Source organism: Equus asinus, chromosome 13 (assembly GCF_041296235.1).
Source record: "Equus asinus isolate D_3611 breed Donkey chromosome 13, EquAss-T2T_v2, whole genome shotgun sequence".
Classification (NCBI taxonomy): domain Eukaryota; kingdom Metazoa; phylum Chordata; class Mammalia; order Perissodactyla; family Equidae; genus Equus; species Equus asinus.
The window spans coordinates 3,538,485-3,559,361 of record NC_091802.1 but is presented as its reverse complement, the minus strand read 5'-3'; the positions used below and the strand labels follow the sequence as shown (position 1 = coordinate 3,559,361).

Below are 20,877 nucleotides of genomic sequence, written 5' to 3'. Positions count from 1 at the left end.
ACTGCCTTAGCATGGCTTGATGAGTGGTGCCATGTCCACACCCAGGATATGAACCAGCAAAATCCTGGGCTGCCGAAGCGGAGTGCACGAACTTAACCGCTCAGCCATGGGGCCAGCCCTCCCATTTCTGATTTTAATATTTGAGTCTTTTCTTTTTCCTTAGTCAGTCTAGCTAAAGGCTTGTGAATTTTGTTCTTTTCAGGGAACCAACTTTTGATTTTGTTGATTTTTCTCTACTTTTCCTATTCTCTATTTCATTCATTATTCTCTTCCTGCTGCTTGCTCTTCTTTTTCTAGTTTGTTAAGGTAGGTTAGTTTCCTGACTTGACATATTTCTTCTTTTTTAATAGATGCATTTAAAGCTATAGATTTCCCTCTAAGCACTGCTTATCTACATGCCATAAGTTTTGGTACATTGTGTTGTCATTTTCATTTATCTTTATTTTCTAATTTTCTTTGTGATTTTGTCTTTGACCACTGGTTATTTGGGAGTGTGTTGTTTGATTTCCACATAATTGTGAGTCCACTGAATGTCCTTCTGTTATTGATTTTAATTTTATTCTCTTTTGGTTGGAGAACATACTTTGCTGAATTTCAGTCATTTAAAATGTATTAAGGATTGTTTTGTGGCCTAAAATATGGTCTTACTGTGCTTGAGAAGAATGTATTCTGGTGCAGTTTGATATAGTGTTCTATAGATGTCTCTTAGGTCTAGTTGGTTTATATTTCCTTGATAGTATTCTGCTTACTTGTTCTATCATTATTGAAAGTAGGGAATTGAATTCTTCAGCTATTATTGTTGAATTGTCTATTACTGCCTTCAGTCTGTCCTTTTGCTTCATGCATTTTGGGATTTTGTTGTTAGGTACTTATATAGTTATAATTATTATATCTTTCTGATGAAATGATACTTTTAAAATTATAAAATTTCCTTATTTATAGTAACAAATTTTTGTTTTAAAGTCTATTTTGTCTGATATTAATATAACCTCTATAGCTTTCTTATGGTAGCTATTTGTATCATCTATCATTTCCCATCCTTTTTTTTCAATCTCCGTTTTTTTTTTGGTGAGGAAGATTCGCCCTGAGCTAACATCTGTGCCAGTCTTCCTCTATTTTTTAGTATGTGGGCCACCAGCACACCATGGCTGCTAACAGAGGAGTGTAGGTCCAAACCTGGAAACTGAACCCAGGCTGCTGAAGCAGAGTGCTCTGAACTTGACCACTAGGCCTCTGGGGCTGGCCCAACCTATTTGTATTTTTTAATCTAAAGTATGTCTTCTGTACAAGGCATATGGTTGGGTCTTGTTTATTTAATCTAGTCTAACAATCTCTACCTTTTGATTGGATTGTTTAATCTGTTCACATTTAATGTTATTATTGATATAGTTGGATTTATATGTGCATTTTACTTTTTGTTTTCTATATATGTTGTCTTTTTTGTTTCTCCATTCTTCCTTTACTGCTTTTGCATTAAGTGAATATTTTCTAGTGTAACTCTTTGTTCCTTTAATGATGTTTTTAATTTTTAAAGTTATTTGCTTGCTGCTTGCTTACAGTATACATATTAAGTTATCATAATGTACTTCAGATTTACAGTGAAATGTAAATGCAGTACTCCTGTAAAGCTCTATTCCCTCCCCTTTTTAGTGCTAATATTATTATACATATTCTCTATATGTTAGAAACCCAGTGGCACGTTATTATAATTATTACTTTTATAATTTTGTCTTTTAAAGAAGCTGAGGTAAGAAAGGGAATCAAGTACTTATTTATAGATATATTAACCGTTATTTTATTTACCACTTCCTTTTCTCTTAATTTGTTTTTGTGGATTCGAGTTACACCTAGTGTCACTTCCTTATTCCAATACAACTTTGCCCCCACTTGCCTCCTTTGTGCTGTCATTATCAAATATACTGCATTTCTGTATCTTTTATAAGCCCAGCAATACAGTTATAAACACATTGTTTTATACAGTTGCTTTTTAAGTCAGTTAAGAGAAGAATGGTTAGGAAATATGCAATTATACTATGTTTTATATTTACATAATTACTTTTATCAGCACTCTTTTCTTCCCCCATGTAGATTGGAATTACCATCTGGGGTCGGTTGCTTTTGGCTTGTTGAACTTTTCTTGGTATTTCCTGTAATCAATTAGGTCTACTAGTAATGAATTCTCTCAGCTTTTGCTTATTTAGGAATGTCTTTATTTTGCCTTCTTTTTTGAAAGAGTTTTGCTTGATATAAGATTCTTGGTTGACAGTTTTTTCTTTCAGCACTTTAAATATGTCATCCCACTGCCTACTAGCCTGATCGTAAGTTAGCCGTTAATCTTACTGGGCTCCTTTGTATGTGAAAAGTCATTTTTGTCTTGCTCTCAAGATTTTCTCTTAGTCTTTGGCTTTTGCTGTTTGACTGTGATGTTTCCGGGTCTGGATCTCTTTGAGTTTCTCTTACTTTGAGTTCGTTGAGCTTCTGGCATGTATAGGTAGATTTAATGGTATCTCACATTTCTCTGAGGCTCTGTTCATTTTGCTTTGTTCTCTGTTCTCTCTCCAGGTTGCATGCATAAACTCTATGGATTTATCTTCAAGTTTATGGAGTCTTTATTTTGCCACTTCAAATCTGCTGTTGAGCTCTGTAGTGAATTTTTCATTTCAGTTACTGTTCTTCTTAACTCTTAATATTCCCATCTGGTTCTTTTTTATAATTTTTTTCTTTATTGATATTTTGTATTTAATGAGACTTTGTCACCATGCTTTCCTTTACTTCTTCAAGTATGGTTTCCTTTAGTTATTTGAACATGTTTAAAATAGTTGCTTTGAGGTCTAGGTCTTTGCTAATGTTGACATTTGAGCCCTCTCAAGGGCAGTTTCTGTTGCCTGCTTTTCTTTCTGTGTATGGCCACTCTTTACTTTTTATTTGCATGTGTCATAAATTTTTGATGGAAGTGGGACAAGTATGTATGTAAGAATGTAGATATGTAATATTTTTGTAGCAATTCTGGATGCTGATCCCTCTTGTTCCCTAACCCTTGGCTTGTTGTTTTTGACTTATTGGTTTGGTCTTGGCTGGACTATTTCACTGGTGGCTATTTGCGCTGTAATGTGAAGCTTCTACTGTCATTCCTCAGTGGGCACAGGCTAGGGCATGTGTCCAGTTACCCTGGGATGACAGTGGTTTTAACAGGACTCTCTTTGACTCTTTCTCTGACCTCTCAGGCTCTCTGTCTCTATTGGTATCACACCTGGCTGGTCTCTTCCACTAATTGCCAGCTGATTGCTCTATCGTTTTTGAGAATAAATTATTGAGGCAAAAATTGTTCCACAGTCTTGTCTAATTAAATTCTGTCCCTTTTGCAGAAGTAGTCTTTGAAGCCAGTCTTCTTTGAGCCTGATCTGGTATTCATAGTAGGGCTCTTCTTTTTTTTTTTTTTTTTTTTAACATTTTTTTTTATTGAGTTAATGATAGGTTACAATCTTGTGAAATTTCAGTTTTGTACATTAATGTTTGTCATTCGTGTTGTAGGTGCACCACTTCACCCTTTGTGCCCACCTCCCACCCCACCTTTCCCCTGGTATCCACTAAACTGTTCTTAGTTCATAATTTTAAATTCCTCATATGAGTGGAGTCATACACAGATTATCCTTCTCTAGCTGGCTTATTTCACTTAACATAATTCGCTCAAGGGCCATCCATGTTATTGCAAATGGAATGATTTTGTTCTGTTTTGCAGCTGAGTAGTATTCCATTGTATATATGTACCACATCTTCTTTATCCATTTGTCTGTTGATGGCCACTTAGATTGCTTCCATGTCTTGGCTATTGTAAATAATGCTGCAATGAACATTGGGGTGCATAGGACTTTTGGGATTGCTGACTTCAAGCTCTTTGGATAAATACCCAGTAGTGGGATGGCTGGATCGTATGGTAGTTCTATTTTTAATTTTTTGAGGAATCTCCATACTGTTTTCCATAGTGGCTGCACCAGTTTGCATTCCCACCAGCAGTGTATGAAGGTTCCTTTTTCTCCACAACCTCTCCAACATTTCTTACTATTAGTTTTAGATATTTTTGTCATTCTAATGGGTGTAAGGTGATATCTTAGTGTAGTTTTGATTTGCATTTCCCTGATGATCAGCGATGATGAGCATCTTTTCGTGTGCCCATTGGCCATCCGTATATCTTCTTTGGAGAAATGTCTGTTCATGTCTCCAGCCCATTTTTTGATTGGGTTGTTTGCTTTTTGTTGTTGAGTTGTGAGAGTTCTTCATATATTATGGATATTAAGCCTTTGTCAGATATATGACTTGCAAATATTTTTTCCCAGTTAGTGGGTTGTTTTTTTGTTTCAATCCTGTTTTCCTTTGCTTTGAAGAAGCTCTTTAGTCTGATGAAGTCCCATTTGTTTATCCTTTCTATTGTTTCCCTTCTCTGAGAGGGCATAGTATCCGAAAAGATCCTTGTAATACTGATGTCAAAGAGTGTACTGCCTACGTTTTCTTCCAGAAGCCTTATGGTTTCAGGTCTCACCTTTAGGTCTTTGATCCATTTTGAGTTTATTTTGGTGAATGGTGAAAAAGAATGGTCAATCTTCATTCTTTTACATGTGGCTTTCCAGTTTTCCCAGCACCATTTTTGAAAAGACTTTCTTTTCTCCATTGTATGCCCTCAGCTCCTTTGTCAAAGATAAGCTGTCCATAGATGTGTGGTTTTATTTCTGGGCTTTCAATTTTCCATTGATCTGTGCACATAGTAGGGCTCTTCTTAGCTGTCTCTTTCCCTGGTTCTCTCTTTTAAACTTCTGGATGGTCTCTTTGTAGCTTGTTGCTCTCTTGGAACTAACAGCCTCCTCTTACTTGCTTGCCACCAAAATCTTCATTGTTTTTGACAATGCCCTTAGGCGTGAACTTTCCCCATGATCTGCTTCAAATAAGGTCAGTTGCCTTGGAGGGAGTTTTAGAATTCTCTGTTCTCTGCCTCCTCCACCCCCTGGGGAAATCCTGTGCACTGTTAAGCTAGAGCTGGGCGTGAGAATAGTGGCCCATTTTTCTTAGAGTGACACCCCTGCTTTGTGAGCTAGGTGCTGGATAGGTTGGAAGCCTCTGGTCTTCATGGCTTGTCTCTACTGGCATGGAACCTCTGCCAGACAAGTGAACTGGTATGAGAGCAACAAGAGCCCTAGTATTTGATCTGCTGGCTTAGGTTAGAACTTCCACCTACAGTTCTTAGTGAGATGTAGTAGATATTCTTGAATAAATGTTTCATTTCCTGTATGGCCTCAGGACAATTTCCAGAGACTTTAAATGGTTTTTTTAAAAGATAATTGTCACCAGTTATGGTTGTTTCACTGGGGAGCAGGTCTGCAGTGCTCCCCATACCTCACACTGCTATTCTGGAAGTCATTCTTCTTCCATGTACCTTTTACCAAAAGTCACTAAGTTACTAGGAATTGGGATAATTTTTCAAAACAGCTTGCCTAAATGACCGTATTACGTCTCATTCTCCTTTAGAAGTAAATTTAAATTTTTTAGAGCTTATAAATTCTATGTGAATATGTGTTATAATTTAAGGCCAAGTTTATGGATGTGAAACCAGGTGTTTTTCTTAAAGAATGTTAAGGCATAAAGTACATCTTTGATTACTTTTATTGTCTTTTTCCTTTCTGTTTTCCTCATGAACTTTATCATCATCATTTGAAATTATAAATTTCTCTTTCTAATCTTGAAGTTTCAGTTTCTGAAAATAAAAACTGTTGATAGTAAGAAAAACATTTAAGACCGTAGGGAAAAAATAGAGTCATTGTCTCTTAAAATATACCCATGAACATCTTTAAATACTTTTATGCTAATAATTTTACTAGTACTTTACTAATACTTTTACTACTTTTACTAATGCTATACTTTTATGCTAATACTAAAATAAAATCATAAAGATATTACATTAAATAAAGAGAATATCTGTGTCACTTTATACATCTTGTGCAACAATGGGTACTATTTAATTAATTCCCACTTACTGTTCCCTTGCTCACTAGAAGATTTTTTATGAACTCTCTCTTCTGCTGTTAATTAGATGCTTTGAGTTTGTTATACTCTGTTGCACATAACATGGACACTGAGAGGCAATTTTTTCTATATCTGATTCAGTGGCTCTTCTTTTAAATTTATGGTTTGTGTTATTAACTCCTACCTCCATTCTGTAGTCTCAGAAATGGAATGTTTTTCAGATGCTTGATGTGAAAAAGCTTTGGACAGCTTTTATTGATTCAACCTGGAGGGGTAGATGGGGGTTTTCACATTCTCTTCATCCTGCCCAGCCTCAGCCTGTTGGGCCCTTGTGACGTTTTTCCCACCTCATTTTCTTCCTGATAGATATAGAGTGCAATTCGAAGGAGTGTGTGTACTGGACTCTTTCTAAAGCTCTATTGCCGTGGTAACTGCTCATCTCCCTTCAGCTTTACCTCACATTTTTATTCCCAGTTCTTGGTTTCCACTTTTTCAAATTATCCTCAACAGATGTGACTGCAGTTTGTGTATTTTAGGAGTATACAGAAATAACTCTAAATACTAGGCTTTGGTGTCAAGAAGGTTCACAACTATGAAGAGAGTACTATAAAATATTTTTTATGGAGATCTGTGTTGAATTTTCTGATTTTTAAGAGTAATAAATGCTTATTGTAAAAAAAAGAAACCGACCCTAATATAAAAGTGAAGGTCTCGGTATAATCCCACCCTCACACATAAGCACTATCAAAGTAATGTGAACTTTTTGTTGCAGCCCCTGCAGGAGCCTGTGGTGTTGTACTGGCACCTCCTGTAGGAACAGCAGCAAGTTCCAGGGCTGTCCTCTTCACTGTAGGATCTCCTCCACACAGTGCCACTGCCCCCACTTGTACCCACATGGTCCTTCGAACTAGAACAACGTCAGGTGAGGAATTGTCTTATGACAGCCTTTGGCTAGTGTTTGGAGTGTAGTGTTCTGATAATGACTTGATGTAACTTAGACGAGTCACTTAACCTCTCTGGATTTCAGTTTCTTTACCGATGATGTGGATGTGACTATTTTCTTTACCTTAATGGGTTATAAGGAGTAAATGAGGCAATATTTGTGGGTGAAAAAAACTTTATAAAAGTACTACATTGTATATTTATAATAATGTATAATATTATAGCATTATAATGTCAATGTGACTTCTCCATGATGAAGTAGCTATGCATATATGGTGTGCACAGCCAGTAAATTTTTTGAAAATGGTAGGTGGTTATTTATCTTTGTTTTGTTTTATAAGAAACCTAAATTTTAACTTTTTTTGTACTTTGGGTTTCAGTCTTTGCACTTAATCCTGTATATATTTAGACAGGCTAATAGATTGATTTTATCATCCATACTCTATAAGTAGGTTTCTAACACCAAAAATTAAGAAAGTATTTAGATTAGACTTGAAATAAGTCTAATTTGACATCATCTTATATATTGTAGCTTGTGTCCTTTAAATTCTCTTATGCTAAATAAGTCATTAATCAAGATATGTGTAGATTAATAAGTAAAGAGTATAAATAGATAATAAGACAGGAAGTAGAGCTAATAATCTTGTTTTTAAGATTATTAAAAGTATTAATAAGAAAATACCGTTTTAAGCAAGTAACATTTTATACCTGTTAACTAAGCTATCATTAAAAATATATAATGCCCAGTGTTGTTGAGGTTTAGTGAGATCTGTGTGCTTACTCATGGCTACTTTAGAAAGTAGTGTAGCAGCTCTTACAAAGACCTATAAAAATGTGTATAATATTTAATCTATGGTAATCCCATTCCTGTTTATGATACCACTTGGAGTATTTATCACAGATCATTCAAACAAAGGAAAACTTTGGATTTCATTACAGTATTATTTCTGATATAAAAAATCAGAAATAGTATACATGCCTCCAGATAAACATTACATGTATAAATTTAGTGAACTACTAGGCATCCGTTGAATTTTATAATTATGAATACTGTGAAGCAATGGGGAGAAACATATGCTATAAATTCGTTTAAAATAGAATGTTTAAAACTAGCTATGATGTCTATAAAATAAACATATAGAAAGAAATAAAAGTGAACATGGAAAAATAAAACCTGTCCATATGCTCAAATGGGGGTCAGTGACTGTTCTTTGAACATTTCCTTTGTTTCTTTGATAGTAGGAGTGGGCACCAAAGTCCTTAACTCTGTGCACTCACCCGGGCATGGTGCTGCCTGTCCTGTTTCCTTGCAGTGGGCTCCAGCAGCTCCGGAGGTTCCCTGTGCTCTGCAAGTGGCCGTGTGTGTGTGGGTTCCCCGCCTGGGCCATGCCCAGGGTCTTCCCCTCCAGGAGCAGAGATAGCTCCCAGCCTGAGATACATGCCTTATGGTGCTTCACCCCCTAGCCTAGAGGGGCTCATCACCTTTGAAGCCCCGGAACTGCCAGAGGAGACACTGATGGAGGTAGCGAATGACCACTGTGACATGTCATTGTAATACTGATACCCTAAGAGAAAGTTCTAGTGATGGTGAGAGAGCAAAATACTATTGAAAGTTCTGAGGTTTTTTCCTTGCTTTTCTTACCTTTTCTTTTCTATTTGAAAAACTTCGCTGATATATTTTCAGAATAATGTTGACATTGCCTTTCTTATCTTTCCTTCTATTTGAAAAACTTTGCTGATGTATTTTCAGAATAATGTTGACATTGACACTCATCCATAACAAGCTTTGGTTGATAGGAAGTGACATACAGAGATTTTGGGTTCTTAATTTTTTTGTCTGAAGTTTATGTACTACTTATTGGACTTGTAATGCATAATCTTTGTCTTAAAACCATAACTTTTTATTCTCAAAGCTTGCTTTTCTTCATAAGATAAAAATAATACACTTAAACTTAGGTTTAAAAAAATAGTAAGCCGTAGTGCCACATTAGTCACTAACATTGAGAAAGAAACCTGCCAAGCAGACTAGATGCTCACATTTGTAGACCAGTACCTTCCCTCCATGGAGCTGGTTCTGCAAGGAAAAACACATTATAATCTGAAGCATACTGAGCGCAAATCCAGAACAGGAGAAGTTAATTTTATGATTCCAAAGGCTTTGCCAGCTCAGTTCCTCTATCTTGACTCTAGGACAGCATTCAGTGGATTACATTGTATCCTCAGTCCCTGAGTACAATGCTAACTTAGCCTACATTTTAAATTAAAATGATCAATTCTCCAGACCAACTAAAGAACAAATTCTCTCTCCATGCTGGACCTCTAACATTCTATTTTGTGTGAATGAGGAATATTTCACATAAAATTTATAAAATATTGCATGCAAAATTTTAGTAGTCATTTTGTAGTAAGTTTAGTAGCAATTTTGAAAATATGTGTAATCCAATTTAAGATTGGAAAAACAATCTTGAGAGTTTTTTCAATCTGCATCAAATTAGACGTAAATTATATTCCACTATGTGTTCTGGTGCATTGGAACATACAGGCCAATATTGTGTCATTGAACAGAGAGCTTTCAAAAGTCTCTAGGAATATGATTCTCATACTTTTTTTCTTTTTTTTAAAATTCAAACATGTTTTATTTATTTATTTATTTATTATTTTTATTTTTTTGAGGAAGATTAGCCCTGAGCTAACATCTGCTGCCAATCCTCGTCTTTTTGCTGAGGAAGACTGACCCTGAGCTAACATCCATGCCCATCTTCCTCCACTTTATATGTGGGACGCCTGCCACAGTATGGCGTGCCAAATGGTGCCGTGTCTGCACTGGGATCCAAACTGGCAAACCCCTGGCTGCCGAAGCGGAGCATGCACACTTAACTGCTGCACTACCGGGCCGGCCCTCTCATCCTTTTTTAACCATGAAAGGGGAATGAGAAACTTAGTCTTATTTAAGATTTCAAAATACGTTTATAGGGGCCGGCCCCATGGCCAAGTGGTTAAGTTCGCACACTCCGCTTCAGCTGCCCAGTGTTTTGCTGGTTCGGATCCTAGGCGCGGACATGGCACTGCTCATCAAGCCATGCTGAGGTGGCATCCCACATGCCACAACTAGAAGGACCCACAACTAAAAATATACAACAAGGTACCAGGGCACTTTGGGGAGAAGAAAGAAAAATAAAATCTTAAAAAAAAAGTTTGTAGCTAAAAACAAATCTCAGTATTAATTTTAGAATACCCGTTTTTAATGCATACTATTTTGTCTGTCTGTACTCCCTCTTTAACTGAAAAGATCACAGAAGTTTTGGTGTTAGGAATCATTGTTAACTGAAAAACCAGCAGAAACTAAAATAAAGCATCTCTGAAATTGTAACTCAGTAGAATTCACTAAACAAGAAGTATGGTTTAGTGTGCAGAATATCCTTATAATCTTGGTATCTATTCTGTCATGTTTTTGTCTCATGTATGTTGGTTTACTTATTCCGTACTTGATTTGTTTCTGGTAAAAGCACAGTGACTTCATATCTTTGAAGCTTAATTTTGTGGGTGCTCTCATACACACAAACACATGCACATGCCTACGTTTGGTTTCATCTGTGTTTATTTTCTCACTAGTTTTCTGGAATTAAAAAATCTCAATCTCCTTTGATCATTCTGATATTCATAAGTATCGAAAAACATTAGCAGTGGCCATGGTTTATATGCAGAAATGAGTATGCATCTCTTCTTAACCTGGAAGTTTCTAAGACAAATTGGCTTTGCCACAGCGAGAACACACAGACACCTTACGCCACCTGAATGTGATGTTGATGTTCACTGAGTGTGTGCTGGACCTGACAGCTGTGCGGGGAGGGAACCCAGAGCTGTGCACATCCGCTGTCTCCTTGTACCAGATTCAGGAGAGTGTGGTTGTGGACCAGATCAGCCAACTGAGCAAAGACTGGGGGTAGGTGCCCCTTTGTCATTCATTTCCAGATTCTTCCTGCCTTCTGTAAATTCATGTCTGAGTTAGAGGCCTTGTCATCCACTGGAGATCATATCTCATTATTAAAAGCTTCAAGGGAGTCCATGGTGTTCCATTGTGCTAGATTTCACTGTATGAGCCAAGACTTAGAGATTCTTCAACCTTAGCATTGCCTTTTCCCTGTAATTTATACTGTTGGAGATACTTGACAATAGAGAGATTGTATTGATTTTTATCTCAGTGTATCTGTTGTATTCAAAATATACATGTCTTTTTACATGCCAAACCTTCTCCCTTCAGGAGTTATTTGTGCATTAAAAATATCAAGGATAATGATATTCCCTTAGATAAGGCTATTTTAATGGTGACCTGATGTGTAGAGAGCCAAGTCTGGCATAATGGTTCACAGGATAACACTCAGCTTGCTGTCTTCTGGGTGCAGGCGAGTGGAGCAGCTGGTGTTATACATGAAAGCAGCACAGCTGCTGGCAGCATCTCTGCATCTCGCCAAAGCCCAGATCAAGTCCGGGAAACTGAGCCCATCCACAGCTGTGAAACAAGGTGAGGGTGGAGCGTGACAACACGCGACTCCTGGGGTGCTGGAGCTGCCCCTTTCCCCATTACACTAAGAAAGAAAATTTTTGATGAGGAATCACTGTGTTATTAAATATTCTTAAATGAGAAAAGATGCTGGCTTTTCTGGTTTTTGTTTTTGCCATTTAGTTGATATAGAGAGCAGTCCAGAAGTGCTTTTATTCTCAATCTTTTCATAACTGAAAGAGAGGACATATGAAACAATCTGATTTCCAGTCATAGTTTTCAGTGATCATTTAGGGTCACATTCTTTAAATCAGTAGGAAAGGTGCGTGTCACTGTGACTTTATTTCTGGAGGAAAATTAAAATTCTCATCTCAACTTTTTTCAGTTGTCAAAAATCTGAATGAACGATATAAATTCTGCATCACCATGTGCAAGAAGCTTACAGAAAAGCTGAATCGTTTCTTCTCTGACAAACAGAGATTTATTGATGAAATCAACAGCGTGACTGCAGAGAAACTCATCTATAATTGTGCTGTAGAAATGGTAACCCTTTTTAAGGTTTTGATAGCACTACTTTAAGGTTCTATAGTACTACTTATCTTTAAGAATATCCTTTGAATTGAATCCCTACTTGACATTATCTATCCTTTTAAAAAGAGTTCATGCCCTACCGCTCCCAAGTCCCAAGTATTGTGATTACCTCTTACTAAAGGAGTAATTGGACTTAGTTAACATTTAAGTGCACATTAAGTAACATTGGTTACATTTCGTAAAATATTATATCTCTTAAAAATTGCTAAATTAGGTGTGATTAATCTTTTCATAGTTTGCATCTAAAAGCTTTAGCTAAATCTCTTTCTGCATTTTCTACTATTTGAGAAATTTTGGCTTGATAAAACATTAGAAAAAATACTGCCCTGTTAACCACAAAAATTCATGTGCTCAGATTCTGCTTACTGACTTTATTTAAATATAGACACAAAGTAAAATCTACTCTTCCAATTATCTAGTTGTATGATTGGAAATAATTTTTCTGTCTCATGGGGAAAAAATTCCTCTGAAGTATAGATGAAATTAGGGACTGTTAAAGAAGTATTAAGTGGGGGAAAAATTTATTATTGGCCAACTTTATTTTTACCACATTAACATCATAAACTTCCTTCCTCCCCTCAAAATTTGTCTACTTTGAATTGTACTGTTATATTACACCCTTAGTCTTATTTTGAAAGCCGTTATAATAAAAAGTTATGTGAAAACAACTTTGGAATATAAACTATTGATAAGAATAGTACACAGTATTTTACTACAAACTATTGACGTGAATAATATGCATTGTATCACTGTGTACCGAATTAAGGCTTCATATGATAAATTTTTTTTTTAGAAATTTGTGCCAGGAAAAATGCCCTCTCGTAAGGAATTAGGATGCGTCTTTCTTTTCTGACGATGGAGCCATGTAACTTCAATAAGTTTCCCCTTTTGCTCTGGCTGCTTAGGGTGAGGAGGAAAAATTTTTCTTCTACCCTTCTAGATTCTTCTGGCTGGTCTGAGAATTAAACAACATGAGACAGATTAACAGGAGAAAATCAAATTTAATTCTTACGTACAAGGGCTCCATAAGAATATGAGACCCAAAGAAGTGACCAAAGCAGGCAGCTTTTATACCTTTTAGACAAGCAATAAATATGTGAAGATGTGACGAGACAGGGAGACTTAGGCTTGGGCGCTAATTAGCAAAGAGACTAAGCAGTTTGTTACACAGCCTTGTCGGCCTTGCATTCCCTGTCTCTGATGATACGGATGTCTCTCTACCTCCTGGTGCAAAGAGGGTACCTTCACATGGGAGATCTATTTCCTGCTTCCAGGGGGATAAAGGAGGGTCAGAGTGGCCTTGCACTGGCTGTTTTTTAAGTAACTTTAATTCAAAATAATCAATGTGCTGAAGTGGCATATTTCAGGGCAGCCTGCCCTGAACCCCATTGTAAGCATGCTTAGAGATATTAACACTTATGTTATTTATTTCTCCTTCCTTTTCTCCTTCTCTTCCTCCTGGCTCTGATGTTCTGTGTCCATTTTATTTATCTTATTGTAAGTGGCTTCAAATTATTTTTTCCAAGAGACAGAGCATATTGACAAGTAAATTAGGATACTGGATTATTGACAGTCCCTAGCATTTAATGATTAAAGAGAAAATTAGAAAGCTATTGGGAAAACTCCTGAAATACTGATAACCCTGTGAATAATACTGCTGTCCCCTCTTTCTGGAAAGCCCCTATCCACCTTTTCCATCACCTAGATAGCTCCTATTTTTTCTTTAGGACTTGGCCTAAACATCACTTTTGGAGGCTTTCCCTAATCTTCTTTTCCTTCCATAGTGGGGTTAGTTGCACCTCTTGTGTATTCTGTACCATCTCGGGTTTCCTCCTATAATGCCATGTATCCCTTGGAATTTGAATGGCATGTTTTGCAGGCCTGTATCTCCCTCCAGACTGTGAGCGTTCCTTCATTGTATGCTCAGCACCTGGAACTCAGTAGGTGCTCAGTCACTATCTCTGAATGAATGAATGACTACAGCAGAAAATCCTTTGACTAAAAGAAGAGGCTGATAAGTGGCTTTTAACATTACTTAATTATTTTACTGTAACAAAATCTACTTTAATGAAATGCTCTAGTGTGCTCTAGTTACTCCAGTGTAAAAGTATATGTTTAAGACGAGGTTTTTAGTGAAGTCATAGAAGAGCCAATTCAGAAGTAAGTTTTATGAGTCATGAATCTCTGAGTATGAAAAGGCTGTTTAAACACAGAATAACTGTTGTCAGGAAGCTCCTTCTTTATATCACTCATCTGATGAATCTTCAATTTTTATATAGTTCAGTGGATTATATCATTTTGTCAAAGTGTGTTAATTTTGGATAGATTCCATTTAAAGCTGTATTGACCAAATGGATTTGTTTTTTCTTGGAAAAGTTGAGAATCTTCTCATTTTTGTTGACTGGCTCCAGGTTCAGTCTGCAGCCCTGGATGAGATGTTTCAGCAGACTGAAGATATTGTTTATCGCTACCATAAAGCAGCCCTTCTTTTGGAAGGCCTAACTAAGATTCTCCAGGACCCTGCAGATATTGAAAATGTACATAAATGTAAGTTGACGTACCAATAAACCAAGTGTGTTTATTGATTGCAGTCTAGTTGTCTCCTACAGGTAGAGTAGGAAGAGCCTGGAGTTGGGAATCATACTGCCTGGGTTTGAATCTTGGATTTCCAACCTTGGGCAAATCACTTACCCTTTCTTTGGTCTCAGTTTCTTCTTCTAAAAGATGAGGGAACAATGCCTGACTTGCATAGTTGTAGTGAGAATTGGAATGCTGGTAAAGTGCTGATGGCTTTTGTCATCAGTCTTTAGATTTCTACACTGTGTTACTGTGGTGGTGGGTGTGTGTTCGTGTATGTAGAGAACTTTGTTTTTGTTATTAAATAACAATAAATGCAACTATTTTAAGCTTCATGGGCTTAGTGACTGAAGAATCCTATGAAGAGCCTAGGTACTTCAGATTTGAGGTAGACTGCAGAGTGGAGATTGATAGCGTACCAGGATAATATTATTACTTATCACATAGAAGCCCAGTGATAGGATTTTTGAGGAGGAGGTGGTGGACTCCATGGAGTATATGTGGTCATACCACATTTTGAAGAGCCACATGGGGATGGTAGGTCTCAAATTATTTGCAATTGTGAGCAAGCTAGCTGTTGAAATCTAAATGTTCTTTATTTGACTTGCTAATCTAAATTTTACTACTGTGCAGCACTAAGCTAGAAATCATATCTAAACAATTACCAGGCAGAAAGAAGAGGAATATTCAGACCTGTTAACTCTGGGGCAAAGATAGAACAGAGATGAGGATGTAGGTAGAGAAATAGTGATGTTTTAAAATTAGTTCTTCTTTCCTTGGTTTAAAAAAATATAATGATTTTTATTATGAATTTAATTTTTTTATTTCCAGATAAATCTAGTATTGAAAGAAGATTGTCGGCACTCTGCTGTAGCGCCTCGGCCATGTGAGCGGCAGCAGGCTTGTCCGCGGACCAGTGGTGGGATGTGAAGGGATGCGTCTGCGAGTATAGCTTGGATTCGGTTGCCCCATCCCCAGGAAACTGTAGTTTCTTACCTGGTGATTACCAAAGAGCAAGCAGTCATTTCAAAAAGGAAAAACAATCCAAAAACTACATATTTGTAGGAAATCTGCCTTATCAGAGATGCTACCCCTTCCCTTTCTTTGTAGCGGCAGAAGCAAGAGTATTCCACTTGGCTCTCACTTTGAACTTGGTAAATAAATGTACGTTAGAACTAGAATTATCAGTACAGTTATTCTTAAGGATAATTAAGAATGAAACAAAGTGAGTGGCTCTTCACTCAGTTCACCAGAGCAATGTGTGAAATTCCACATGTTTACTGAGGGATAAAAGTGAAAAAACCTACATCTCATCCAGGCAGTTTGATACGTGGGTAAGTTTGTCTAAATCTGAGCACGCGTCCTTAACCAGCTCAGGAAGAGATAGCTTAAGAAGCAGCGAAAGATGGCTCTTGGAAGAAATTGTGAAATCTTCAATTTGATCTAATATGGACACACGTTAATCTTCCAGAATCTTTCATATTGCACTAATTTATTAAAACAACTGTGTATTGGATTTTACAGTTTGAAACTAACTGAGGCACAATAGACTTGTTTAAAATATTTTACTTGGTTATATACACATCCCCTTTCCAGAATTCACATGTAATCTGTGTGGACTTTTCTCTGGTAAAAGCTTGTGTTCATGTGAACCTTCGAAATTTTTTGACCTATTCATCTACACCTGCAAATCTGCTAAGTGATGTTTTTGAGTTGCTGGTGGTTTGCTTTTGGTTGCATTTTTTGTGCATGTAGAATGTGCATTGATGCTGTGACCTCTAGGTTTATTTGGGCAGTAGTAGAAAAAATACCAATCAAGAGAGTCTCTCAAGAATTGTATAGGGCCAAAACAAAGCTGGTGATCTAAAAGGCTTGTTGGTGATGTGAAGTTTCTACATGAGGTTAGTGAAAAATCAAGTTTGTTTTCTCTTAGGAAAGCGGGCAGCTCTCTTCAGCCTACTGTGTATTTTTTAGGTTGATCCTGACAGTTCACCCAATAGCTAGTCATGGAGAATGCAGGCAGTTAACACCCCTCCAGGAATGGTTCCTCCATTGTATATTGTTTGATTTTTTTTTTTTTTTTTTTTTTTTACTTATCTGCTTGAATACTTGAATAAACCATTCTCTAGTTTTAATCTTTTTATTTTAATCCTTTTAGGTAATATAATCTGAACTCTGACAAATTGCACAGAAGCTCTTTGGCATTAATCTAATTTTAGTGTACTGATTAAAACAAACAAAAACATGGTTTTCCTTTACTTTGACGAAGTAATGTAATTTTTACCTTATTTATCTCTATGAAATTCCAGCAATTAATTTGAACATTTATTTATATGATGTTTGTATTTTTAGGTCTTTAATACAGTGTTTCTACCTCTCATTTGTAACTGCATGCATTATTCTTGAAACTAGGTAAAACTCACTGAATTGTTGTGTAATAACCTTTTTATTATTGCCTGTACAGATATATATTAAGGTAAAATAAAACTGACAAAGTGTTTCTAGGGTAAAACTGGGTCCGTATTACGTGGCTTATTAGGCCAGGTCCTTCCTCAGTGAGTTTGGAGGCTTGGTCATTAATATTCTTTGTCCTGCTCCAGATTTCAGGTTCTCGGTGACTGTCACACAGGCTGCCAGGAATGTAGACTAGTGAGGGTTCCTGCCCCTCCCTCAGAGTTCGAAGCACTGTTGTTAGTGATACTCTATTTTGTATAGTTTTTTTTTTTGAGTCTACAGGGCAATTTTCTTTATTTTCTCTCAGATATCACCCATGTTATCTCAATGGATCCTTTAAGTGGGTGGGTTGATTCTGACCCTTCCTCCCCTTCCATTTTTTTTTAAACACAGGATGAAACAGGTTCATAGAGAGTAAGTGATTGGTCTGAAGTCAGGTAACTGGGGAAGTGGTTAAGCCATGCTTTGTGACTTCCAAGTTCATTCTTCCTCTTGTGTAATAAAGGTCTGTGGTAGATAGTGTGTGTGAAACCGAGAAGTCTGAACAGCAGAGGAGAACAAACTGTAAATTCATGAATAATGATTCTGATTATACTTCCGTTATCAAGGCCAATTGTTTTAAGAGATTTTGCCTTGATTATAGCAATAATAAACGCTTTATGTTTCCATGAGTATTTTTTAATTTCGTATCATGTATTTCATAAAATAGAAGTGAGCCAGTCCACACAGGCGTGAGTTGACACTTACATTCAAGCCATAACTTGGAACGTTATTGACCATATGCATCTCAGTAGAGGAGTAATCAGTGGATTTGCTCAGTGGCTGTTCCTGCTGTAAGGATTTGCTGTGCCCTGCTCTGTGCTGAATCTGATGCCTCCCACAGTCCCATGCTCCCTTCTCCCGGCCATGAGGAATACTAGAGAGCGATTATTCTGCCCCTCCTGGAGTCGTGAGAGGAGCTAGGAGAGTTTATTGCCTCAATCTCCACAGTGTAATAAGGAGGAAGTTGAGTTGGACACAGTGGACCTGAGGCCATTGACTCAGTACCTGAAAAAATCCTTGAGGTGATAGAAGTCATTTGAGCACAGGCCTTGGGGCAAGACTTCCACTTTTAATGGAAGCTCCCTCCTTGTAGTTTCCATCATCAGTCTTAAATTCTTTCTGGAACAAAGCCAAATCGTATTGCTCTAGGAAGATTGCCTGCTGACATTCTTGACTGGGAGTAGCTGCTGCTCAGAGCTCCTGATGTCCTCAGAAGCATGTGTGCCCACCTCTCCACAGCCTTGAGACAGTTTACTTCTGGGTCCTAGACCCTTGAATCTTCAGCCAGGGAAGCTCTTGAGGCCTACCCAAGTCTCTTTCTTCTTTGTCAAAGCCTTTGTGAGAAGACTTTCTTTGGGAGAGGGGTCAAGATGGTATTTTCCTCACCTGAATCAGAGGAAACCTCATCAGAAGCAATCCACCTGGAAAAGCCCTGCGCTACAGGACACTGACAACAGCCCTAAAATCTCAGATTTTGTGAAAGAGGCGAAGTCAAACAGGTGCAGGGTCGATGTGAATTCAGTGACCAGACTATAGCAGAGAAAAGATCAGAGGCTGAGGGCCTGCTGGCAGCGTGGCCCCACACACAGCCACCTGCAGAGGCTGTGCAGGGCAAGGACACGGGCACACGTGGTCCTGAGTGAGGCCGGTCTGCACTCTGTGCAGGTGAAACTAATCTGTAGGTTTTCCCCTTTTTACAGAGGGCCTCTTAGCCCAGTTTTTAACGTGCCATAAGGATCTTTGTTGTTTAGTGTGTCCTCTTTCGACAGCCTCCAAGGAGCTTCCTGGGAGTGGATCTGAGCTGTGGAGGCTGTGGAGGTGACTGAGCACTGGGCCTTCCCCTTGCCCTTGGCCTAGGGGCTTTCCTGAAGTCCGTACACAAGGGAGACACAGGGCTGGCCTGTCCTGGCCTGAACGCTTGGGTGCACCATATGAGCGCTGCCCAGCGCTGAGACCATCCTGCTCTGAGACTGCCCTGCTCTTTGAGAGTTTACTTACATCACAAGACAGACCAGCTGAGCACTCGTTTGTGGAAAACTGTTCTCTACCTCCTTGGCGTAAGGGTCCACTTAGTCTGGGGCTCCAGCTCCCCTGTGCCTAGCTGTGTGTCCGTGGACAGGTTCCCTGACCTCTCCATATCTGTCAGACAGTGGGAACGGCACGGAGCTCATAGAGTAGGGGTGAAAATGAAGCAAGTGTGAAGTTGGAACAGCACTGGGCACATCGTCCTTGGTGACGTTAGCTGTTGTAGGATCGTTGGTCTGCAGCTCCTTGCTGTTCTGTTTTGTTTGGGGGAAAGGAGGAGAACAATTTGTCTTGCGTTTCTTTGGGGCAAGGCCTGGATTTAGGACTCACTGGAACCATATTTGCTCTTATCTCGTTCAGATAACTTCTGAAAGGACAGAGCTCCTTCTCCAGCTGACCCACCAGGCACGCTGCTTTCAGACATCCTGTAATTACCCTTTTAAGTTAATGAAATGTTTGTATTAATCTAATGTTTGTTACTTCATTTGATCCTCATGTTAACCCTTATTTGCCTCATTTTACAGATGGAAAAAACAGTCTTGGAGAGTAATTTCCCCAAGAGAAAGGCCACAGGGCCGATGGTGCTGGAAGCAGCCTGCTACCAGGCTTTGGACAGCCACGCTGCTGGGCTGGGAGCGCTGTCCTCTCTGCACGTGTGCCTGGAGTCCCACATGTGCTCACTCCCGCGTCCTTCTGTCCCGGCTTTCTCGTGGTGTACAGGAAGAAGGGACAGAAGGCAGTCTTATGCCATGTGGTGCGCAGATGTCTGATGCCGGACCCATCTTCTCGCTAGTGGAAGGCAGCACATTTCAAGAGCAGGTGAGGTCAGCAGCTCTGTGCAGCCGCTCGCTTGTCGGACTGGAGTTGGAGCTCAGGAGCAGTCGGTTTCAGAAACCACCGTTGAAACCCCCAGTGAGAGGGCTTCCTCGACAGATCAATAAACTTGTGTGTTTGACCGACCCGCTTTGCAGCGTCCCTGTTTGTTTTTACATGTGCCAGGGGGACTGAACAGGGAACTGGGCAAGTCCCAGATGGGAGGAGCCTCAACCCCTCTTTTGCCAAGGGGACCTCCACAGGCCCTGGCCACGTCCTGGGAGCAGTTCTTTCCCGGATGGCGGCAGATACAGACCTTTCCACAGGGAACTCCTTAGTCTGCCCCCACGGTGACCATGCAGCCTCACGCTCTCAACTCAGACCTGCCAGCACACAGCACCAGCACCCTGCGTGCACCAGGAGGAGGATGGCACTAGAGCCTTCTTTGTCTCAAACCACCAGTTGCTGCTCCTTCCACCGTCCTGTCCTGCCCTCCCCACCTCAGCCTACTTAGCTCTGAGTGTCCTGTGCCCACAGGGTCTGTTGCAGGAGTACCCATTAGCATTTGGGCCCCGCCCCTACTGCAAGGAGAGGTTGGGGAGGAAGGTAGTGGGCTGGGCAGGGGCAGACCTCCAGAAGGCCTTTCCTGAATCATCCATCTGGGCAACAAAATGACTTCCTACCTGGCACATTTGCACCTGTTAGGAAGCGCCATAGGAAACCTGCAGACGGGGTTCTGATGGGCCCTGACGGAGGCTATGCTCTGTGCCAGCTGGAGGGTCTCTGGAGAGGCGATGGGTGAATGGATTGTACACTGGAAATAAACCAGATGATGGCTAATTTAGGAATTCCCATAGGGGCAGAAAGCGTAGGCAGCTGAATTGGGATAGAATGCCTTGAATTGAAGGTAGAAAGTAGAT

The 20,877-nt window shown here is 39.0% G+C and overlaps 1 protein-coding gene across 4 annotated transcripts in view; it reads left to right on the top strand.

Moving 5' to 3' along the window:
- The window catches only part of ULK2 (unc-51 like autophagy activating kinase 2), an 87,194-nt gene extending 67,086 nt beyond the window's left edge, over positions 1-20,108 (top strand). Inside the window, exons 21-29 of one of the 4 annotated variants that reach the window (XM_070482296.1) lie at positions 6,785-6,934; positions 8,268-8,476; positions 10,719-10,897; positions 11,358-11,476; positions 11,841-11,998; positions 14,458-14,593; positions 15,455-15,777; positions 19,505-19,571; positions 19,669-20,108. In XM_070482296.1, coding sequence (XP_070338397.1) covers positions 6,785-6,934; positions 8,268-8,476; positions 10,719-10,897; positions 11,358-11,476; positions 11,841-11,998; positions 14,458-14,593; positions 15,455-15,513 — 1,010 coding nt within the window. In that variant the 3' untranslated portion in view covers positions 15,514-15,777; positions 19,505-19,571; positions 19,669-20,108. Of the gene's footprint in view, positions 1-6,784; positions 6,935-8,267; positions 8,542-10,566; positions 10,688-10,718; positions 10,898-11,357; positions 11,477-11,840; positions 11,999-14,457; positions 14,594-15,454; positions 19,572-19,668 lie in introns of those variants that run through there. The other 3 variants (XM_070482297.1, XM_044746171.2, XM_044746170.2) reach the window with 3 other exon arrangements.
- The last annotated feature ends 769 nt before the right edge of the window (positions 20,109-20,877 follow it).